This window comes from Triplophysa rosa, linkage group LG4, assembly GCF_024868665.1.
Source record: "Triplophysa rosa linkage group LG4, Trosa_1v2, whole genome shotgun sequence".
NCBI classification, from domain to species: domain Eukaryota; kingdom Metazoa; phylum Chordata; class Actinopteri; order Cypriniformes; family Nemacheilidae; genus Triplophysa; species Triplophysa rosa.
Genome location: NC_079893.1, coordinates 3,064,870 through 3,088,445, shown reverse-complemented (window position 1 = coordinate 3,088,445; position 23,576 = coordinate 3,064,870). Strand labels below are relative to the sequence as shown.

The following is a 23,576-nucleotide window of genomic DNA, read 5'->3' as shown; positions in this document are numbered from 1 at the left end:
CTAAAATAAACATAAAAAGAAAAAAATATCAAAATAAAAGATAATTTAAAATATTACATAACTCTGAATAACACAGAATTGTTTTTCTAGCAAGATTTTTGTTTTTTCATGTTTTTTTTAGTTTTGTATATAGGGGTAAATACACATATTTCCTGCTGTAGTTTGCTTTTTGCCAAATATTTCTTATGAAATTATTAAATAAAATAATATTATCTTGTATCGCTGGCAGATTCGTATTGGTTGTAAAATTGTGTTTATGTTTAATAATGAAAAAAGGCAAAAACATAAAATGTCTTCTCAAGTGCAGATTTATCTTTTTCTCATATTCTTTACAGGTTTCGTCAAATGTACATGCCTAAATTATTCTTGTAGTCAAGTAATCTCTCTCTCTCTAGTTGTGTCTTCTAGGATGTCATCCACCGTTGAGTCGGTCCCCAACACCAGCAACACCTCTTACACTCAAACCAGCACATCTGTGCCAACACGGACGGATGTTACAAGCACTGAACGGTCCAGTCCTGTATCAACACACTCATATGTCGAGCGAACAGACATTGAAGACAGCAGCACAGCGTCTGCGCAGACGTCCGCAGATACAGTTGAAGGTACTGTGGAATGCCCAATCAACACATTATTCTTTACAGGTTTCATCATTATCCAAGTAGTTGAGTAATCTCTCTCTCTCTCTCTCTCTCTAGTTGTGTCTTCTAGGATGTCATCCACCGTTGAGTCGGTCCCCAACGCCAGCAACACCTCTTACACTCAAACCAGCACATCTGTGCCAACACGGACGGATGTTACAAGCACTGAACGGTCCAGTCCTGTATCAACACACTCATATGTGGAGCGAACACACACTGAAGACAGCAGCACAGCGTCTGCGCAGACGTCCGGTACTGTGAAATGCCCAATCAACACATTATTCTTTACAGGTTTCGTCATTATCCAAGTAGTTGAGTAATCTCTCTCTCTCTCTCTCTCTCTCTCTCTCTCTCTCTCTAGTTGTGTCTTTCGAGATGTCATCCACCGTTGAGTCGGTCCCCAACGCCAGCAGCAGCTCTTGGACGCATGTTGCAAGCATTGAATCGTTCAGCCCTGTATCACATGTGGAGAGAAGTGAAACTGGAGACATCAGCACAACGTCTGCGCAGACGTCTGCAGGCACTGCTGAAGGCTATTTGCTTATGATTAAGATGGAAAATTCTAGCGTGTTTATAGTGGATGTTTTATCTCATTTATGTTTCTCTTTTAGAGATCACAGATGTGTCGCCCGTCCTTGAGGCCGGAACCTCTTCTGGTTAGTCCAAGCTTCTTTCCACAGATGATAAAACTATTGAAGTTCTGGTTTATATTTTCTTGTTTAATTCTCCAGTTGTATTAAAAAGATTAATTCGCCTTCCTTGCTTCAAATTAGATGGTTTACATGAATTGGATGTTTTGTTTGCATAAATTCTTTATGATTTGGACGTCATGTTTTCTCTCAGGTCAGTATGGTTCTCTTGAGCTCCTGTCGGATGAGAAGATTCCCTGGATTCTCATTGGCCTCATCAGTGGAGTTCTGCTCATCACGGCTGGAGTTTTAACTTTACTGATGCTCTTCGCAAGAAACCGATTTTTATTGAGAAAAACAGAAAGCAGCTGAACTTATATAAAGATATTTATATATGCTTTGTCTGCGTAATTACTGTTAATTTACTGTACCATTTAGTATAGAAAAAAGTCAAACCTTATTCATTCATTCAAAAACCATAAATCCAAAAGAGCAATGTTTGGAACATGGGTCTTGGGTTGAGGTTAAATTGCATTTTTATTTTTAACCTCCCAAAAAAAGGTCCTAGCTTTACAATTTTCAAATTATGATTGATTTTAAATAATGTAATTAATAATAAATTAATAAAAAAAAATAGTACAAACACAGCACATATGAGTGTTCTCTCAGATTTTCCATTTATTGCGTTTCAACACAAAAACAAACAGAACACATGCTTTCCTAACTAGATGTCATGAGCTTCGGCTGGTCCGACTGTAAACAAAACAAATTAAAATGTGAGGAATTAATGCGCCATTATTAAATTAAAAACATTTACAAGAAAAGACACAGCAGAAACAAAAACATCCACACAGTCTAAAACAACTGAGTTTAGAGTTCAGTCAAATATCCAAATATGACACATCTGGAATCCAAACGACATTTTCTTATTACTGATGTACATGCTCATCTCAACTGGCATGCAGAAGCCTTCACAGTGTACTGAAACTTTTAAAAACCCTAAAGATATGATTGACTAAGATGATACTGTGTTTACCACCAATGTGGGAAATGAAAACTGTATTTTCAGTCTATGAGCCCATGTTGTGATCTGGCATCAGACGTTCGTAGCTGCAGTAAACACGGGTCCTGTGTGAACGCCCTCACCAGCGACCTCTCCCATGGCCTGCAGGGCGACAGTGGCGGCCATCGCCTTGGCATGTTTTTTATTAGGACTGGCAGTCTGTGGCTGATAATCGTTCCCATTAACTACCACCTGTGTACAGTCAGAGAAAAACATCTTGAATCACAACATACACATCGTAAGTTAACCCAATTATGCCTCAATACATAACTATAGAGAGCGACGACTTTTTGATGATCAAGTAAATTAAATACATTACAAATCAGATTTCCTTTCAACATTTTTGATCACTTATCAGACAGGTAATTCAGTCTCTACTAACTACCCGATAAACTGAATCAGCAGTGTTGGATGAATCAGATTACTTGGACTTAAATAAATCGGCTGTGTCGGATAAATCAGGTGCGTTAAACGAATTAGCTGTGTTGGATGAATCAAAAGTGTTAAATGAATTAGCTATATTGGATGACTAGTATGTGTTGCATGAATCAGATATGAGCAATGAATCAGGTGTTAAATGAATCAGGCGTGTTAAAGGGGTCACATGACACGGCTGAAACGAATATTATCATTTGTTTTAGATGTAATGCAATGTGTTTACACTATTTCAGGTTCAAAAACACTGTATTTTCCACACACCATGCATGTTTGTATCTCCTCTTTGCCCCGCCTCTTTGAAACGCGCTGATTTTGTACGAAGCTCATTGCTCTGAAAAGTGAGGTGTGCTATGATTGGCCAGTTAACCAGTGCGTAGTGATTGGTCGAATACTGCAAGCGTATGACAGAAATGTAACGCCTCTTACCATATTTGGAACAACAGGTTCCAAAGCAATTGTACTGACAGGTACGCCCACCTTACTTGCGTATACATTTGGGCGGTCTCAGTCAACTCATACCACGAACTGACGTAGATTTGTGGTGGTGTGGTTACACGAGGCGTTTCAGGCAGGTCTGGGTGAGCATTCGCCTTTAGATAGAATGCATCTTTTGTTCCCACACTTTAATTTGTGCAATTTTACGTGTCGAATACATGCATGGGCAACTTATAACACACCAAAGACACAGAAAAACACGTATTCGCGCCATATGACCCCTTTAACGCTCATACACACCGAGACGATAATCGCACGCGCTTATCGCCAGCGTTTCTCGAGACATTTTCTGCGTTCATACCCAAACGATTTTCACTGCTGATGAGTTGAGTGAACGTGCAAATTCACTCCCTGACATAGAAGGCGCTTCAAGAAAAACAGATATACCCCGGTACAGAAGGTGGCGCTGCGCAACTTTATGCTTCTGACACTCGCTTGTCACACAGAAGACGAAATCATCTTGCTTCCTCTTCGTCAATGCGTGCTCGGCAAGACCATTTTGTGCTTGAGCGCCACCAAGTCTTGTTTTACTGTAACTTCAGCAGCTCCAGGTGCGTGAACAGAAGCGCCAATCTCATTGGTCGGCCAGTTTTTAACCGCGTCAAACCAAAAAGATGAGCCCGAGGCGCTTAAAAAAAGACGCTTTTACGCCTGCCGTTTTGCGCATCGGTGTGCACAAGTCACGACGTGTTAAACGTCGACGATAAACTTGCGTGATTATCGTCCCAGTGTGGACAAGCATTTAGATGAATCAGGGTGTTGGATGAATCAAGTGTTGGATGAATCAGGTGTGTTGGATGAATCAGGCATGTTCAGTGAGAGAGGTTTGCAGTGTTGGGGACCTCAGGACAGGGTTGGGAAACACTACAGTAGACCAGAGGTGTCCTAAATGAGTCCTGGAGGGCTGGTGTCCTGCAGAGTTTAGCTCCAACTTGGCTTAACACACCTGCCTGGAAGTTTCTAGTCTGCCTAGTGAGACCTTGAATAAATGGTTCAGATGTGTTTGATTGGGGTTGAAGCCAACCTCTGCAGGACAATGGGCCCCAAGGACTGACTTTGGACACCCCTTGTGTTGACAATGCGATGAATCCGAGCACAAACCTTAAAGAGAAAGTTCTTGCGATGGTCGGGTCCACTGTGGTGCACCATGATAAACTCTGGCTGTGCCCACTTCTTCTTATTGCACATCTCCATTAAAGCAGACACTGGATGCTTTCCTACGGGTGTTTGGATCGGTTAGGGCGGTACATCATGAAGGTTATTCATCGTGAGAAATGGGTGGGTATCTAAACATTGTTTCCCACAGTACGTCCTGCTAGGGTACACGTTTTGAAAGGCTCACCTAGAAGATCCTTCATCACCACAAGGTTACCGGACTTCTGAGTTTTTTCTCCTTCTGCTACAAGACCTGCATGAACAAGAATGCAGAACATTAGAACTAAAATCCCAGCGATACTAGGAACAATCTATGACTTCTGCAAGGACTGTCCTTACCCTTGCGGTCTGTTTTGAAATCTATGATGATGGGCTCCACCGTGCCTTCCCTGTGCTTCCCCAAACCTTCCCCGGCACGCCATCCCATCTTCCTCATGAGAAGCTCGCCCATCCCGCCTGAGACGGGTGCTGCCCGCAGGAACTGATCCTGAATGCAGCCGGATAGACAGAAGCACATAGACAAAAAGAGGAGGGAGCAAACGAAGAGAAGGAGAAAACAGTAAGAGATCAGTTTATCGTTGAACCCGTCACTTTAACTGGAACTGCATTTCAAGTGAAAACAAATCTTTATATACTAAATTACAGAATTAAGAAGCCTTCAAAATGTGACAAATTGCTTTTCCATTCTCACCTAAAGCAGACTAAAGGACTGACAAGTATTATACATTTTAGGCCTTCAATACCGTCCTGACGAGAACTCAGGTTCTGAGTCGGTTCAGTCGAAACAAACAGGAGCACATAGCAGAAATCATCAGTTCACACAAATCCACATGAATTGAAGGAAGGGTGCTGGATGACGTACGTACCTAGGCCCCCATCATCGGCCCCCGAGGATCTGACGTGAATAGAAGGGGCCTGACTGTGACCATGGCAACAAGGCAGCTACAAGGACTGACCCTGCAACAAGTTTCCATACAGAGGGGTGAGAGTTCACAGGTCAGACTGTGAGCCCCCGCCCCTCTTCCATCCGTGACCCAACCCCATCAACCCCTCCGGCTCCAAGGCCAGAGAGACAAGCTTGAGGTTTGGAACCTTGTAGCCACTGGCAATGGATGCCCCACTGAATCTTTGATCCTGATTGAAGCCAACCTTGTTTTGTTTGCAGTCAAATATAGGTTGGGTAGTCAAAAGTCACATATCATTTTTGGACAGTAAACTGGGACTTACTTGATCACGTTTAAGTGCATCAAGCAAGTCACAGTAGTATTACAGAATTTGAACCATTTTAAACCCATCCCTCGAGTTAAGAAGAAACTCTTAAAGTATCCCACGTTGAGGCATCATGTCTAACTTTATCTTTCTGTTGTTCTAAAAGTACTGTACGCTGTATCTATGCAAAGCAGGTCATTTTGGATACGCTGGAAACTGTTTTTGGTTTCGTGGACCCCATAGACTCCCTCAACACAGCTCACGGTATTTTAGCACCATTGAATTTGGATCAAAAGGTTTATATAAAGACGCGGGATTATCTGGTCTGTATGTAAGGATCAGGTTTGCATTACACAGTGGTCAGCATCCAAAGCCTTCGGGACAATTCGTTTCTTGACTAAAATAGAGAGACCCATCAGAAACACGTACACACATCTGGTTGGAAGGTCATGAAAGGCCATGTATTGCAGTGATTTTGCTAAAGGGTTGTTGCAAGGAGAACCACGCCAAAAACAAAAATCACTGTAATGCACAACCTGCACCAAATATAAACGCCAACGTTCAAAAGATTATGACAGGTGCTTTGAAAGGGCTCATCCAATCAGATTTGAGAGTCTAGCACTTTTTTCAGGTCAAAGACTTACTTCACACGCTCCTTCCGCCTCTCATTCCATGTTACTCTCTCAAAAGACACTTTACTGATGAGAACAGTGAGGTGCCCATCCAAAAAAGCATCTGCTACAACAGAATTTAAAATTGAAAACATCTGCGTGACATGCGCAAGTGGTGTACCCGCTCGACTGATGGTGCACATTTTATTTTAATCAGACACTTCAAATATTTGCATTTAAAATGAGAAGACAAAAAGATTTTCCCCCTTATGACGTCAGCAGTGTTGGGGAGTAGCTAACTACAAGTAGCGACGCTACTAACTTAACTACATTTTTAGTAGCTTGGCGGTAGCTCAAATACTTTTAAAACAGTGTAGCTTTTCCAGTAATTAATTACTTTTTTAATTAAGTAGCGGTGTAGCGTGACCAAAGCTACATTCTGTTCTGTGTTCAGACCAGTGCTGTGTCACGTCGTTTTATTACTATATCACAAACTGAAGTCATTCATTATCGCCACCTACTGCAGTAACTATGTATTGCGGCTTTACGCTTTACTGAGAAGAGATCGTAAAGGACATACATGAGTGGGTAAACATTTAAAGTTCGAAACACCCATCCTATTAAGTATTAAATATGAATATTATGTAATGAAAATAATAAATAAACAATACCATGATAATGGTATTGTATTAAATTGTTTTAAACTTCTATATTTATTTAAAACATTAGTCAATAACACATGTGTATCACATCACATAAAAAAAAGTAGCTTCCCCAACACTGGACGTCAGTAACCACTGAGCTCTGAGCCATCTTTTGACAAAAAGGTTTCCATGGAAACTCTGACCTCATCCTTACTGACCGATCGATGCTTATTACATCGTGCCTCGTGTGACTGGATGTTGGTCTGATCAACAACTCGGAATGATTTTAATTGTGAAGTGGGTACACCAATTGGCAAGTATGACACAGATGACAATTCCTAAATCTTAAATCTTTTAAGACTTTATAAATACAGATAGGAGGGGACGGATATTTGAGCAAGATGGTGTTATATTAAGATCTACCTTGGTCTCTTCGGGCAGGTTGGTTTTCAGAAGTTAAAATGTAAAGAGAAGAGAATAAATCTAAATTTAGCCCAAAGGAAATTAAAAAAAGAAAGAATTCTACATATGCTTGTGTTGTCTGACTGTACTAGGCCAACCTGCATTTCGGCTTAAGAGTTTTGGCAGATTTTAAGCACATATAGGCCCGGTTTCATAGACAAGGCTTAGCCTAAGCCAGGACTATGCCTTAGTTAATTTAGGCTATTTAAGTCGCTTTTATTAAAATGCCTTCAAAAAAAAAACATTACTGGTGTGTATCTTGAGACAAAACAATGGCACTGACGTATTTTAAGATATGCCAGGGCAATGTATTTTCAGTTGAGACAGCTCAAAATTCATTTTAGTCTGGGACTAGTCTTAAACCTTGTCTGTGAAACCGGGGCATAATGCAAAGCACAAACCGTCAGAGACATTATTTTAAGAGTGGTGGCGCTGACTCGTGGCTTTACCTTCTTGATCCAAGCCTGTAGGCCGCTGTTAGACAGCTCTTCAGATGACAGCACCTGAGCACCTGTTGAGCCTGTGAAGAGGCCTGGAATTGTGTTGGACTGGGCCCATGCGTCCACCTGGGAAAGTCATATATACATGATAAACACATATAATGTACGAAACCTGTGGAACACGTTATATGCCGTTATAACATTTTTAAACATACTTGCTCCTGAGCCCGGTTGAGCATACACATAGCATTGATGTCGAAAGGATTCTCTGCCAGCCTCTTCTGAGCAACTGCACGGTCGCTGACAGCCAACGTGATGTCCACCGGCTGCAGGCGGGAGACGAACAGAACGCAAAGGTTAAAACATGAAGCTAATTTCAGGACGATTTAATATTTTAAACACTCAAGTCTTACTTGAGAAGGTGCTTCAGGAAAGACGCTATCATTCTCCTTGCTGGATTCCTCAGTCCCAGCTGAACCCGAGGCAGATGGCTTTTCCGTCTTCTTTTTTTCGACCGGCACCCATTCCCCGTAAGCACCATCGGCCTCCTTCTTCCTGTGCTGGGAGCCTGAGGACACTGGAAACTCCTTAGCAAATGTGGCTTCGGTTCGGACGCCTGGTTTCACCGAGGTATTCTGGAAAAAAAAGCAGGACCCGTATAAACAGAGAAAATGGTGTAGGGGTTTTTCAAAACCATTAACCAAACGTATAAGCACTAATAAAAAACCTACTTACACCAATACTGAAAGCAATGCCCTTAGTCTCCTTAAGTGCTCCTGCCCCAAACGTCTGCTCATCGTCTTCATCATCGGACACGTGGGGTTTCGCAATGGCCATCTCCTCCTTACTCTCAGTGATCTTCTTGCATCTCTGAATGATCAGATAGAGTTTAATTTAGGGCTGATTAAAAAAAACACAGACAGAACAAAAAACAAAGTTAAAGTCAATCCGTGTGCACAACCCTCACCTCTGTTAGCTCTTTAATGCTAAAGTTGTTAGCCTGCTTTGTTACTTTCCTTTTTGCCTCCTCAATACTGGCTAGGTTGGATGTGGATGAAGAGGGGGGCTTGTTGACGATTGTCGGTAACGGGGCTAACTGTGGCATGGACGCCAGTGCCCCAATACTGGACAAAGCAGCAGTCATGGTGGCCGCAGTCATGCTAGCCATGGCAACGTTCATCGTCATTAAAGGGACCCCCAAAGCGAGGGAACCAGACAAAGCTAAAGTAGAATTTGGGTTTGACAAAGGTAGTTGGAGAATATTTTTAGGTCTGAGGCTCTCTGGGATGGGCACCCCTGCCTTGGCACACATAGCTGCCGCATTAGCCTTGGCGATTTCTAACAGCTGTTCCTTATCTGTGGATGAGAATGAAAATTAAAAATCACAAAGTACAGAAAAGAGCAAAGTTAAGAATGTGAAGGTCTTGTGGTACCGAGCTCTGTAAGCCGCGGCGGTGTCTTGCTGGTGCTACGCCGAGTTCTTGATGTTGATCTTTTCTTCCGGAGAATGAGAACCGGAGAGCGGCTGGGTTCTCGTTTCCATCTGTCCCTCTGATTTAGCGATCGACTCCCGAAACCTCTCCTCCAGCGCGAGCCAGACCGAGACCTCCTCTTTGAACGCGAGCGTGACCTCCGCCTCGATTTGGACCGTCTGCTTCTGTCCGGAGTTCTGGACCTCCTCCGTCGGCCAGGCGATCGAGACCGGGACCTTCTCTTTTTAGGCGATTTAGATTTTGAACGTTTGTGCTTTGCTTTGGACTTGTATTTCTTTTTTTCTGAGGGTGATCTAGACTTTGACTTCATGTCATCGTTCCGTGAGGATGACCTGGATTTTTTTAGTCTTGACTTTGATCTGGATCTTGCAGGTAATTTGGATTTCGAGGATCGTTGTTGACTGGGAGATTTGGAAGGTGACTTTGAATCAATCTCTGTGGAAGTCTGTATTTCTGGTTTTGAACTTGCAGGAGTTTCTTTCTCTTCCGGGTTTAAGACACACTCTGAATCTTTAGGTCTATCTGTTGAAGTGTCTGCAGGTTCTTTGGTCGCTTCCGAAGGTGTAATGCACTTCTGGCAAAATTGGTTCTCAGATGACTCTCCCAAGAAGGGAATGGGTCGCCAAGATCCTGTGACAACGGGCGCTTTTGGAGCAGAATTTACAACAGTCTCAGGCAGCTTGGTGTCTAAGTTCACAGCCACTGTTGGACTTTTCACATTCTCAGTTGTTTTTTGAGTAACATCTGTTTGCATTGCAGAAGTTTCACTATTATCCACTGTTTGAACTGCCTTATTCTCAGCTGGCTCAATTTCCTTCTCCTTGTCTTTAAAAACAGATTTTGATTTAGATCTTGATTTAGAACGTTTAGTTCTACTTCTAGATCTACTCCTGGAACGAGACCTAGACTTTGATGCGGACCTTCTGTTCTTTCTCGAGGTTAAACCAGACCTTGATCGACTTCGCCTAGAATGCGACCTGGATCGTGAATATCTGCGTCTTTTAACCGAGCGAGATCTGGATCGATTGTTCCATCTCCAAGAGGGTGATCTACTTTTCTCTCTCTGTAGATGAAGCCTCTTTCTATTTCTAGAGCGGGATGTTGATCGCTGATGCCGTTTGGAAGATCTGGATCTTGATCTGTGTCTTGACTTCTGTCTGGGTGATCTTGATCTGGTTCGTCTTCCTTTAGAGCTCTCCTCTCTTTTGGATGACCTGCTGGAGCTTCTTTTCTTGTCTTTGGCACTGGTGTGGACCAAATTCTCCATCACGGGAATAATGTCAGGTAATGGAGATGTACCAAGACCAGCTGCACTCTTGAGCTCTGACTTGGAGGTCTTATCTGCTGATGAAAACTTTGCATTTTTACTGGAAGGTTTTGATTCAGACACAGATTCTGACCCAGATGCAGAAGAGCTTGATCGTGAGCCAGACCGTTTCGCTTTATCAGCCTCTTTGGATTTTTTCTTTTTCTTTCTCTTCTTCTTTTTCTTTCCACTGGAAAATACACACAAGACAAGAAACATTTAGAGTGATACAATTTGACGGCATTTATCATATTTTATACTCATCTGTTCGAAGAAAATCCATAAACATAAACAAACAAATGGATTACAAATTGCAACTATGAACAATGTTTTAAGTACAAATGTTCAATTAGATGCAAGACCCTTTTTTAAGGTCCCAACCTAGCACAATTGTCTGATTCGCACCTGTCTTGAGTCTCTTTGTCGGACTGCGCCTCTGTGCTGCATTCTTTTTCTTCCTTGCGTTTTTTCTTCTTTTTACTTTTGTGTTTTTTGTGCTTCTTGTTTTTTTTGTGTTTGGTGCTGTTGGCCTCTATACCGCAGTCATCCTGGAGGTCATTGCACGTGTCTTTATCTGCAGCTAAGAGAGAACGACAGAAAATAATATAAACTGAAAGAATATCTGATCACTCTTTTCTCAACTTTAAGAGTTGAGAGTTGTGTCACGAAGTATCAACTGTCAACACAAAGAATATACAGTATGGAGTCAATAGACGGCTAACCTGTTGGTGTTTTCAATTGTTCTGTTTCAAGTCCATCCTGTCTGGACTCTGCGGCAGGTTCGGAATGAGGCTCATCTATCCGACTGAATAAACACATTTTATTATAGCTGACATTGCTCTTCTGTTGGGTTAAATTATCATGGAACTGTGATTTTCTGTACCATGTGCAATTAAACATAATTCACGGCCCCGTTATTCCTAGAAACATCAAGAATAAATTCACCAAAACTTGTTTATTGTGTTCCAAGACCAGAATGCTTTTATTCAAAAAACACATAAATCATTTATCCATTAGACATTAACAAAAACAAAATGGTTTATACAAATACACAATTGATACATTATAATGCAACATTTCAGCGACAGGAGCATCCAGTGTGGACAAAATCTAAAATTATAATGGGTTGTAATGCGTTTCTAATGTCTTTTGTTGTGTCGCGTCGAACCGGTCGCGTCTGGTGTAGACACGGTGTTACGTCACTAGTTCACATGTAATGTCAATATTTAATGTCAACAGCTCAACAATTGTTGACATTTTTAAAAAGGACAAACTGCAAAATATTTTAAAAGAAATGTCAATCAACTATAAAAATATTTTGTGATCAGTTGTTTATTTTGAAATGTGTTGTTTTGTGCACAGTTACAGTAACTGACAAGAACACCATCGTACAGTCATGCTATTGGGAAATGATACCATAGTAATACCATAGACAGTATTATTTTAAAACAACGTATTTAAAACATCGATGTTACAGTACCACGTAAATACCATGGTACACGAGTAACAGTAATCATTACTGATAACGTTACGTCTTGATACCATCACTGTAACGTTAGCTGAACTACAGTTGCAGTATTGACTGCATAGCAACGCACACATGCCAACAAACAGTGCGTGATAAAATCGAAAATACGTTATTCAGCCAAACCAATAACATCATCATTACCATCCGATGTTTCCTTTACTGTGAACAGTGTGTGTGTTGTTGTGGTACAATTTGTAAGTTAACGTTACACAGTGACCATGAGCTAATGTTTGGCTAGCCGGCTAATACATAGCAACACGCTTCTATACACATCTTTCGGGTACTCTCACGACGTCTGACAGAAGTAAAAGCAATCGCATAATTCACCTGTTATCTTCAGTTTCATCTGCGATTTCTTTCATTTTATTCACGACGAAATCCCTGAAAATCTGCTCGATGTTGGTCGCCATCACAGACTGTTGAATGAGTCCGCCAGTATCCCAGAATGCCCCAGCAGCGCTTAGCACGACGCCATATGAGACGCACAAAAGCGGCACATTTATAATGTAATACGAATAAATTAAAACCATAACGTTATTTTTATTTGATTGAAATTGTATTAATTTACTTTTAGTTTTATAAATGATTGTATATTCACGTCCTCGCTGAATGATAGTCTTTACAAACTTGGAAGCTGATGTGCATTGAAATTGTTTTGATCGGGAAAATATAATATTCCTTTTTTTTACAACAAACGGAGTAGGATTTTAAACACTACTGCAACAAAACGAAGTGCAAAAATGCTCTTTAGCCTCGCTTCCGCCTGAGTGGTTCAGTAAGCGGTTCGAATCTTGCCGCGACATTATTCTGTTAATAATTGCAGTTTTTACAAAGCTATATGATAATTATTATTTTGTTTTATTTTGTTTTGAAATGCTTGTTTGATGTATATTTCGACATTTGCTCTTTTGTGCCAGGCCACTTTTGTTTGTAAAATTTCTAATTTTCTAATTCAGTTAATAATATTTTTTTTTGACATTTTGACAGCTATATAAACCAAGTACCACAAGCACATTCACTGCCCTCTGCCCAGTGAAACCAGACACTTTCCAGTTTTAGAATAATAATATTGCCCCTTCTGTCTATTATGACCAAATAATTGATTTACACAAATTTACTTCAAGCCAATACGTTAATTACAGTTATGTTATACAATAATTATATTATATACCACCAGAAAATACACATTATATTCATATAATTAGATTAGTCTATGTGGAAATTGATTTTTTTTCTTCACCGTTATTTCTAAGCCTTAACTGGCGCAAAATACAGCGTATCACAGACCACATCAGGCACATCTGTAATGTATCTGCTTGTTTTACCCTCTTTGGCCACCAGATGGTATTGTGAGCAAATGAAGCCTCGAGAAATGAACCCTTTTGTGAACCACCTGGATAAAAAGCTTCAAAGCTTCATGAGGCTTCATCTCGCCACCCCTACATTTTAGTCAAGATTAATTCTATTCTTTATTAATAACCACGCTGCTTATTTGTTTTCGCTATCTTTGATAGACACTCCCATAGCTCGGCACCATTTTAAGAAAATCCCGCGTGCTCTTCTACTTCAACCCGGAAGTAACGTCTGGATTTAGTAACATTAAAAGTATTTAGTTACATTAAAACATTAATGTAACTAATGATTTAACAGCATTAAAACATTACAAGTATCTGCTAACATTTAAAGAGCACCGTTCCATAAATTATTTCCGGGTTGAAGTGCGAATTATGAAGGCAGCTAAATTTCCGCTCATAAACTCAACGTCACGTCGTGCGCTGCAAGTCGCAACAACCATTTACCTAACCCAGAGCACTTTACGAACTTAATCACATTTACTTTATTTACCATCTCTTTATCTTGTTTATATGATAGAATGAATAAATAATTATGTTGAATTCAGGCTGACTGAAGAGAGTTATGAAAGCTAGGCATGACAGTCACCATGGTAAATTACCACGGTTATTTACCACCGCTAGTAGCTTGTGTGTGAAATTACAATGCACCAATATCACCGTGTAAGTACTGTGTATGCATCTTTCATTTACGTTTTGTGTGATTTTGTGTTTAATTGTCAGGAGTAAAGAACGCCAGACTAGTCTAAAGGTATCATTGTAGTTTTTTGTGGTTGCATAAGATATAACCAGCGATTAAAACTCCACACTAACAAGTTATTTTTGCAATGCTTTTATTTTGTATACAGTGTTATACTGTTTCCTGAGAGAGAATTCCACATACCATGTTTATTCTATTAAACTTTAATATTTATCTGTACGGTTTACTAGAAGATTCCATTACTAGAAGGATTAATCATGTTAAAATCAATGAAAAGCTTTTGATGTCCAGCAGATCATAAGCTCCTCATGCAGTCATCGGGTAAGAACAGATGAACGCTCTCCTTTGACCGCAGTCAACTGCTGTCCACCAGGTCTCATCTGGAATAAATGTTTAAGATTAATTTAATATCTCAAAGATGTTAAAAATGATTATCCAAAATTAGTTATGTCCTATTATCTCACCATGATCACAGATAAAGTATGTTTATTGATCTAAAAAATGTGAAGTGCTTTAAATTTTACCAAATCTGAACATCTCAAGGCAGGACAGCTTGTGTTTCTGGGGGTGACCAGGCATCCAGTCGCTGTATCCCCAAGAGGAACCATCTATCCAGCGGAACTGGTTTTCCTGTTGTGTTCAAGAATACATATTTCGTCTTGCACTCACTATTTGTGATATTAGTGTCATATCTTATTTATACCTTATATTTACTTTTTTGCATTTATGTCTCATCTGTAGTTTTGTATTCGTGTCATATTATGTCCTTGTTTTATTTTTGAGGGCTGCTAAATGTTTTTTTGGCATTGTTTTTTGAAGCAAAAAATAATTCTATTCTATTTTTTCAACATTTTCTTTTGTTTTTATTTAAACTCCCCTCCCTTGTTTTATTAAGTTAACCAAATTATAGGCCGGATAACATGGAAATGACATAAAATGTCTGTTAGGTCACTATAGCTAATGTGTTGTCATAATAATAGGTATTTATATTTTGCAAGTTTTTATATCTGTTAGTTCTTTATAGCAGAGTTATTATAGTTTTGATTTTAGTTTTACTCTATTTTTTATGTTAATTTTACTTTAAGTTTTAGCAATTTTGGTCATGCTTTTGTCATTGTATAATTCATTTTTTATGTTGCTATGTAAGATTAATTCATTTGTATTTTAGTTTTTGTTTATTATTATAATTTTAGTGCTTTAAACTTATTTCAGTTTATTTTTGAGGCAAATTTTCCTTTAGTTCAGTTTTTCCAATAATTTTTAGGCCAATATTTAATTCAATTTCAATGAACAGAAACGTTTTAATTTTAGTAAACTAAAATAACCTTGCTTTATAGTTTCATGATCTTTCTCTCTCTCACTCTGATTTGCAATTGTTGGGGTAGAATGCACCGTCACCTTCTGAATTCCGCCAAGCCACGTCAAAATGGGATGATTCTTTGCTTTGGTCACCATCGCCACAAGCTGTTTATGTACATCTGCGTTCGCCGCTGACGCCACGTGTCCTTCCGGAGACAGTGTTTTACAGGACACCTATGAAAATATTGATATTTAATAACAATGCTAAACCAATGTGTTAAATAAGCAACGTTTATTTTTTGTTTTTGACAGGGTTAACCTCAGCTTCATTGAATGTCTGTGGAGTCGGATTGAAACTGTAGCACCTCCCTTGAATGATCTCACCGTGGCAGACAGCTCCAGCCTCTCCTGTCAAACACACAAATTACTGTTGAATCAGCTTTAAGCCAAATACAGGAATTTTATATTTGTTGGAAGTTCTTGACAGTTGATCGTTAGGTCAATTAAGTTGTTTCTAGAAGATTTAGTATCTTGTCTAAACATCTCATGTCTCTCACCAGCATCTTTCAGGATGTACGGCCTGGACTCCTTCACTGTAGATGAAACATGACAACAACAGGTAATAAAGAGATTTCTTTAAACTTAAAAGTGAAATGGTTTATAACCACTTACGTGGGTCTGCTCTCCTCTGCATCTCTGATAGTGGATACAGCACCTGACCGGTTCTGAGATCCACAAGAGAGGCCCGAGAGTTCTGAGTTCCCTGTCTCACCTCATGCGCTGAAGGATTGTAAACTGTGAGAGGAAAAACCCTCAGTTAAAGGTGCACAGAATCATCTCTGTGGATTGTAATTGTTAAGGCCTTATGTAAATCCCTGCACAGAAAAGTCTTAGCTGGTGGTGTTTTACAGTCCCTTTAAAACCAGCTCCAGTTTGGATGACTCTCTGACCACCTTATGCTGGGTTCACACCAAACGCGAATTACATTTACATTTACGCATTTGGCAGACGCTTTTATCCAAAGCGACTTACATAGCATTATACTATACATTTGATTCTGAGTACGTGCAATCCCTGGGACCTTGCGTTGCTAGCACCATGCTCTAACCACTGAGCTACAGGAAAGAATTAAGCGCTTTGCGCGAGTAAATTACATACAAAGTCAATGCAAAGACACGTATAGACGCGAACTCGCGGCAGGCGATGCTAATGACGCGAATTGTGCGGCACGATTGTGGTTCTCACTAAATCCTGGTGTTTCGAGTCAGATCCGTAGGCGTGGCTTGTTGGTTTTGACTAAATCCTTGGTGTTTCAAGTCTTATGAAACCTTTGCCCTAACCCACACCATAAACTATCTCTAACCATCTAAACTACCTATGGTTGTTAAACTTGCCAAAAAACACGGGTGCGTGATGACGTCAGCTTCGAAACACCAAGGATTTAGTGAGAGCCGTGCAATTGTCGCAAACACGCGTCAGTCTCGTCTTCCGCGAAGGTTGAAAATATTTGTCAGATAGCTTCACCCCACCCATGCGAAAATAACGAACTTTTCCCGCGAGTGGGTTCACACCAAACGCAAATTAAGCGTTTTGCGCGAGTAAATTACACAAAGTCAATGCAAAGACACGTACAGACGCGAATCGGGCGGCTTCCGCGAAGGTTGAAAATATTTGTCATTTCGCGTCACTCACGCGAAAATAACGAACTTTTCCCGCGAGTGGGTTCACACCAAATGAGAATTAAGCGTTTTGCACGAGTAAATTACACACAAAGTCAATGCAAACACACGTAAAGACGTGAATCGGGCGGCTTCCGCAAAGGTTGAAAATATTTGAATAATATCACGAACTTTTCCCGCGAGTAATAAAGAGCGTGGAACGCGATTGTTCACGTTTGGTGTGAACCCAGCATAATAAAGAGTGCGGAACACGAACCCAGCATGAGCTGTTTACTTTGGACAGTGTTCTCAGACTTACAGCCGGCGACCCTTCTGTTCATTTCTCCAACGTTCTCATTGAGCATGCCGGTGTTCAGATCCATCAGGAAACGTCGGGATGGTTCTGTTCCCTGCCTGCGGAGCTCAACAGGAACTGGTTTGTGGTTGTCATGTCCTGAAGAGTGCTGACTTTTCTTTTCCTCATGCGCAGGGCCGGACTTCACTTCCCATGTATCTGCTAATGAAAATCACAGTAAACAGGCGTGCAGTGTACTGTCTGAACTCCTCCGCTGTTTTTTAGCCTGAAACGTGAGCGGTAACATTTGAGATGTTTTGAAACCCTCACGTGGGTCTGCTCTCCTCTGCATCTCTGATAGTGGATACAGCACCTGACCGGTTCTGAGATCCACAAGAGAGGCCCGAGAGTTCTGAGTTCCCTGTCTCACCTCATGCGGTGAAGGATTGTAAACTGAGAGAGAAAAAAACCCAGTTAAAGGTGCACAAAATCTTCTTGGTGGATCATAATTGTTTTAGAGAAAACACTTTGCAGACTTACAGCCGGCGACCCTTCTGTTCATTTCTCCAACGTTCTCCTTGAGCATGCCGGTGTCCAGATCCATCAGGAAACGTCGGGATGGTTCTGTTCCCTGCCTGCGGAACTCCACAGCATCTGAGTTGTGGTTCTCCTCGTGTCTAGAAGTGTCTGGTCTTTGATCAGGACCAGAAACCACTTCCCATTTAGCTGTTAGTGGAGATCAGAGAGACATTAGTGGAGACAGACCAGCTCTGAGGTTTTCTTTAAAACCTGACATGCTCTCTCAAAGGAGTAGTTCACTTTAAAATGAAAATGTCATGATAATTCGCACACCCACATGTCATACAAGCCGTCCGTGTGTTTATTTCTTCGGTCGAAAACAAATTCAGGCTTCAGTCCACGACTTTCGTATGACGCAATCACGCTGGAAAGGTCACACGTGACGTAGATTTCAAAAGACTTCAACATCCCTGATATGCACACGAACTGACCATTTTAAACGATAATCTTGCACAAAGACATGTGACGTGTCATTCAGCATCCAAGAACTTTTAATGGTCTTCTTTGCCCACACTCGTGAACACTGGGTCGGAACTTCTGCGTGACCTTTCCAACGTGATTACAGAGTACGTGAAGTCGTAGACGCGCTACATGGAGGCACTGTGAGGCAGTGCAAGCCATACATTTATGTTTAAAACGTATATCATTTTTTAGTTTTCTTGGAAATTGACTAATCGTTTCGCTAGACGACACTCTTATTCGTCGGCTGGTGTCGTTTAGAGCCTTTATGAAGCTGCGATGAAACTGAAATTGGACCTTAACCAACAGCCCCCCGTTGAAGTCCATTATATGAATAAGAACACTGGAAAGCTTTCCTCAAAAGCCTCAATTTGTAAAAAGTAAACACACGGACGGCTTGTATGACATGTGGGTGCGTGAATTATCATGACATTTTCATTTGACAGTGAAGTATTCCTTGAAAAAACAGCTCTTAAAAATAAGGTTCATTGTCAGGTTGCATGGTTTTCTTAATTTTTTTGTGGTTTCATAAAGCCTCTTTGAAGAACCAAACACTGTTTTGTGGCATTACTGTGAAGAACCCTTTTAGCAGCTTTATTTTAAAGTGTATCACACTTACAACCTGTTGCTTTACTGTCCATTTTATTTCTGTGTTCTTTGAGTTGACCGGCGTTCAAGTCCATCAGGTTTCTAGAAGGTTCTGTTTCTTGTCTGTGCAGCTCGGTGGAGCCCTCATGTGCCGCCGCGCTCCTCTGCATCTCTGATAGTGGATGCAGCACCTGACCGGTTCTGACATCCACCAGAGAGGCCCGAGAGTTCTGAGTTCCCTGTCTCACCTCATGCGCCGAAGGATTGTAAACTGAGAGAGAAAAACAATCACAAAATCTTCTTTTTAAAGTTTTATTTGACTTCAGCAGTGTTTCTCAGACTTACAGCCGGCGACTCTTCTGTTCATTTCTCCAACGTTCTCCTTGAGCATTCCGGTGTCCAGATCCATCAGGAAACGTCGGGATGGTTCTGTTCCCTGCCTGCGGAGCTCCACCGGAATTGATTTGTGGCGCTCGTGTTTTACACCAGTGTTCAAGCTCATCGGTCTAGAATGACGTGAATGTTCTCTGGTGATCCAGCGGACCGAGTCTTCCTTGTGTTCATCTTGAACCAGCTGTGGACCCTTGGTTTCCCAGCCACTCTTTCTGATTCCAGTGGCATCTTGCAGCGGTCTTGCATGGAGACCTGCACATTCATCCTTAACATCAAACCCGCACCTTGCTTGCACTACCATGCAAAAGTTGGGTCACCTCACTAAAAGGTTTCTCATGATCTTTTTGATAATTGTGCAAACACAGTTTCTTTCATTATGAAGCAAATATTTAATTGAATAGAAATGCCAGAATGATATCTCAGGGTGAGACTTCAAGAAGCTGTAAATTCTACACAAACACTGACAAATTATAACACCGTGTCTACACCGGAAGCGACCGGCGCGCCACATCCAGTGTTTACAACATTTTAAATTATGATGTGTCTTTTGTCGCACGTTGTAACAGTTTTAAATAATTCGATTTTTTTGTCGCAACATTATTTCTAAAGTTACATTTGTGTTATTCAATAATTTTAATGAATTTACTGTTATTATAAAATGTGGAAAAAATAAATAGTGACACTTTACTTTTGAATGGTAGTTTATTTAACTTCTATAGTTAATGTTGAAATATGTGTTATTTATATTGCCTTAACATAAAGGGAAATAATTACATCCTTTATCTAACGGATAAAATGTGGCAATGTCTCATAATATTTACAAAGTAACATGTTGTGATATGATAACAAGATTCATGAGGTCAAAGGTAAGCTTGTAAAATGTTTTTTCATTAAGACGCTGAAACGTGAAGAAGCTTCTAAAGGATTATTACACTCGCACATGATTTTATTCTGATTATAATTTGATGTTACAGTAACTTTAGTTCTGGAAACTTTGTTCACAAGAGTAACATTTCATTAGATAATATTTATTTTAGTTACTATGTTTCCTTTTGGCGTCATCTTGATAATTTTACATTTTTTAAATGCTTGTATTCTAGAATCTCTCTTATAAAATGCACGAAAATTTCAAGTATATTATTTTCATTTCAAGAAATGTAAGAAGTCATTGAGAAGTCTTACCAACTACAGCCAACAGGAGCAAAACAGCCCTTAGCATTCTGTGGAAAATAAAACAAATACAGTTTTATTAGGTAGTTTGATATTATTGATTATTAGCTGCAGAAAGTTTCTGTTAAACTCTACCTGTGATGTTTCTTCTGTAGATTCGTCGACTGCGTGACTGATGGGAAGAAGTTTGTGCTCCGGGTTCTTCAGACGGATGATAACCTGCTTCAAAAGTTTACATGTATGTGTTATCCCGTCTGTTTTAATCTTTTCATCTGTCTTTGTCTCTATGAAGCTGATAATCTGCTCTTTGATCCCAGGTATTCTGACACGTGACATAGTTCAGCTGATATTAACACATTCAGTCTTTGACCCGAGTGACTGTAATGCCAAGAAATAATTGTTCACATCACACAGTTATCGCTTACTGGAGAAGGCATAAAGCACTCACTATGTTTGAAATGGGATTTTATACTTTTTCATTGTAAGGCCCCCTTTGTGTAGTGTGCACCGCTTTGCGCTCCCCCCAAATAAAGACTTATTATCATCTTAAACTTCGAATTTTAATTAAGCCAAAAACATATTCATTTAAACAATCCGGGAACGTCTATTCTTTTGATTGGTGATCATATTTTTCTGATGTTTGATTGCATAAAATGTATGATACATTTCTAGTTTTCAAAATCTGTTGCCCCCTGGATCCATCTTGGGGACCCCCAGGCGGCCACGGGCCCTAGTTTGAGAACCACTTCTCCAAGGAGAGAAATCTCCTTAAAAAAGCACCTCCATTGAATCTCATTGCTGTCAATGATAAATAATTGAGATGAGAATGAAAAAGATATTTCAGAATATACAGTTAATAAGTTAAATCTACAGACGTTTTTTGGTAAAACATGATTTGGCCAGTACAGGTAGTAAACAGATGGTGTTTGATCCAGGCGTTCCCTGTACTTTGTTCTTTATGACAGTACAGTCAGCCAGTTACTGATATCAACCATATCAAAAAGAGAGCATAGCTAATATTCATTTTCCTTGAGGAGATCTATAAGATCATTTATCTTAAAGACCCTTCAATCATTTCATATCAGATAGAAGAGATCGTAAGCGTAAGGAAATGTTATTGAATAACCTTTTGAGTCTGATATGTCCTATTATTGACAAGTTAACACTTGTTTTTATGGCAAGTAATGCAAAATTATTTTTCCGTTGTTGTTTAGCAACATCTGGCAACGACGTGGTTGCCAGAATGTTGCTGTGTTGTTGTTAGGGTGTTGATACAGTTTTTCTGGGTGTTTTTTTTATTCATACCAAGTGTCTAAATATGACTCTAAATATGACTTTACATGATGTTAAATTATCTCTCATATAAATGTTGAAATTTCATCTCATCCCGAGGTCGGTTATTATCATTAACTTATAAAACATTTCTGTTATTTTCTGTTATTTGAGACTTAAGATAAACTGCAATAAGATTCGAGGCACTAAAATGTTTAACTGGAAACTAAAACAATTATATTACCAAAGTTAATATATTAATACTTGATGAGAATAAATTGATGAAAATAAATAAATAAAATTCCAAAAGCACTTAACATAACGGAATTTATTTTAATGACAAATTTACTAAATAAAAATGTAATAAAACAAACAAAAAAAGTAAAATAACTGGTTGGACGAGCATAAAGGAGTTAAGCACACTACACGCTTCTCAAGTGTCACATTGTTTCTTTTGACTCTGGAGTAAAATATCACATTGACTGTTGTCTTGAACGTATACATAATAAATGTATTCTCCCGTCGTAACAGATGGGTTTCCCAGCGTGTGTACTTTGATTCACGGCCAGTGTTGGGTGTAACTAGTTACTAAGTAATTAGTTACTGTAATTTAATTACTTTTCCCTTGAAAAAGTAAAGTAAGGGATTACTCTTATTTTTTCTGTAATTTAATTAGTTACTTTTGATGTAATTAAACTAAATACTAAATGTGTAATATATGTGTGTGCAATAGTGGAATTAACATCAAAATTCAAAGTCTCACTTTAAAATGAATGCTTTAATGTATAATTCTCACATTTGTAAAACTTTGGTCAGTAAATAAGAGTACTTCATATAGTTTATATTATGTATTTGAATGAATTAAAAGAGCCCTTTCATGTCTATCCTTCAATCACTTAACTAATCAAGGTTGATGTAGGATATAGAAAGTAATTAGTAATAAGTAACTAAATACTTTTTGGAGAGAGTAATTTGTACAGTAATCTAATTACACTATTGAATATGTAATTAGTAACTAGTAATTAATTACTTTTTCAGAGTAACTTACCCAACACTGTTCACGGCGAACTGAAAGGCAAAACACTTCAGTCCTTCACTTTAATGAACCCGAGTGTGTCTCTGCATAGACCTGCCTGTTCTCTTCTGAGGCGACAGGGCCACACAGACAGCAGCCCAACATCTTCCCTGCTCACCCTCCCGTCACACCGGGAGACTGAGACGACTCGCCAGGAGCCGCGCGAGGTGTGTTGGGATTTGTAATACACCTGATTCTGCCACAGAGCATCCATCATGTCATGACAGGTTTCAGCAGCGCATCTCAATTGGCAGTTTGTGGTCGTGTAGTTGTGAGCTGTCACCACCAGAGGGCAGTCTTTCACTTTCACACGAGCGCTTAAAGATGATTACTGGTTTTCAACATTTGCTCAACGTATTCATGTGTTATCTGTTCTTGTAGGATGGTTTCAGGCGACATGGCACATGCTTATTGTTTTAATTGGTTTCAGTAGTTCTTTTTGCTGGCAATTTGCTAAATGCATTTAAGGTACAATTACGTTTGTTATGCACAAAGGTCAGTTTCTGTGTATGTTGTTCTTCAATAGTCACATTTGGAAGGTTGTTTGGCTTCGCAAACAATTTAGGTTGTTTTTGTGTTCTCTAAATGAGGTCCTGTGAACATATGCTGAAGAAAACAGCCT

At 39.8% G+C, this 23,576-nt stretch overlaps 3 protein-coding genes across 9 annotated transcripts; 1 reads left to right on the top strand and 2 right to left on the bottom strand.

Annotated features, from left to right (window-relative positions):
- The first annotated feature begins 309 nt into the window (after window positions 1–309).
- Window positions 310–1,218, top strand: LOC130552507 (mucin-21-like). Its single transcript, XM_057330841.1, has 4 exons — window positions 310–605; window positions 699–893; window positions 1,003–1,161; window positions 1,208–1,218. The coding sequence occupies exons 1-4, from the start codon at window positions 410–412 to the stop codon at window positions 1,216–1,218; spliced, it is 561 nt and encodes a 186-aa protein (XP_057186824.1). The 5' UTR covers window positions 310–409.
- Window positions 1,219–1,937: 719 nt separating this feature from the next.
- LOC130552952 (protein SON) lies at window positions 1,938–12,577 on the bottom strand. 7 transcript variants are annotated; one of them, XM_057331647.1, is made up of 13 exons: window positions 12,442–12,577; window positions 11,309–11,391; window positions 10,992–11,166; window positions 9,221–10,776; window positions 8,755–9,143; window positions 8,523–8,657; window positions 8,201–8,422; window positions 8,003–8,113; window positions 7,797–7,913; window positions 4,761–4,908; window positions 4,609–4,674; window positions 4,368–4,483; window positions 1,938–2,525 (listed from the first exon to the last, which is right to left on the bottom strand). In XM_057331647.1, the coding sequence occupies exons 1-13, from the start codon at window positions 12,522–12,524 to the stop codon at window positions 2,367–2,369; spliced, it is 3,360 nt and encodes a 1,119-aa protein (XP_057187630.1). In that variant the 5' UTR covers window positions 12,525–12,577; the 3' UTR covers window positions 1,938–2,366. The 7 variants fall into 7 exon arrangements, 2 of the variants coding, with proteins under 2 accessions (XP_057187630.1, XP_057187632.1); XR_008962802.1 differs by lacking the exons at window positions 1,938–2,525; window positions 4,368–4,483; window positions 4,609–4,674 and adding an exon at window positions 5,288–5,378 and having other exon boundaries at window positions 4,791–5,186; XR_008962803.1 differs by lacking the exons at window positions 1,938–2,525; window positions 4,368–4,483; window positions 4,609–4,674 and adding an exon at window positions 5,288–5,378 and having other exon boundaries at window positions 4,794–4,908.
- A 1,879-nt stretch (window positions 12,578–14,456) lies between these two features.
- On the bottom strand, window positions 14,457–20,806 carry wu:fa56d06 (uncharacterized protein LOC795664 homolog). Its single transcript, XM_057330840.1, has 13 exons — window positions 20,743–20,806; window positions 20,620–20,657; window positions 19,390–19,689; window positions 19,076–19,315; window positions 17,959–18,144; window positions 17,749–17,871; window positions 17,443–17,640; window positions 16,138–16,260; window positions 16,023–16,058; window positions 15,785–15,873; window positions 15,565–15,699; window positions 14,691–14,796; window positions 14,457–14,546 (listed from the first exon to the last, which is right to left on the bottom strand). The coding sequence occupies exons 2-13, from the start codon at window positions 20,654–20,656 to the stop codon at window positions 14,473–14,475; spliced, it is 1,647 nt and encodes a 548-aa protein (XP_057186823.1). The 5' UTR covers window position 20,657; window positions 20,743–20,806; the 3' UTR covers window positions 14,457–14,472.
- Window positions 20,807–23,576: the final 2,770 nt, after the last annotated feature.

Bases quoted from the DNA above. Each gene is read 5' to 3' on its own strand.
- LOC130552952 (XM_057331647.1), bottom strand. From the start codon at position 12,524: ATGGCGACCAACATCGAGCAGATTTTCAGGGATTTCGTCGTGAATAAA. The intron at 10,777-10,991 runs GTGCGAATCAGA...TGTATTTTCCAG, and splicing joins GACAAAGAGACTCAAGACAG to TGGAAAGAAAAAGAAGAAGA. The intron at 8,114-8,200 runs GTAAGACTTGAG...TCCCGCCTGCAG, and splicing joins TTCCTGAAGCACCTTCTCAA to CCGGTGGACATCACGTTGGC.
- LOC130552507 (XM_057330841.1), top strand. From the start codon at position 410: ATGTCATCCACCGTTGAGTCGGTCCCCAACACCAGCAACACCTCTTAC. The intron at 606-698 runs GTACTGTGGAAT...CTCTCTCTCTAG, and splicing joins GTCCGCAGATACAGTTGAAG to TTGTGTCTTCTAGGATGTCA. The intron at 894-1,002 runs GTACTGTGAAAT...CTCTCTCTCTAG, and splicing joins AGCGTCTGCGCAGACGTCCG to TTGTGTCTTTCGAGATGTCA.
- wu:fa56d06 (XM_057330840.1), bottom strand. From the start codon at position 20,656: ATGCTAAGGGCTGTTTTGCTCCTGTTGGCTGTAGTTG. The intron at 16,261-17,442 runs GTAAGTCTGAGA...TTCCTCTCACAG, and splicing joins GAACAGAAGGGTCGCCGGCT to TTTACAATCCTTCAGCGCAT. The intron at 14,797-15,564 runs GTGACGGTGCAT...TGAACACAACAG, and splicing joins GGCTTGGCGGAATTCAGAAG to GAAAACCAGTTCCGCTGGAT.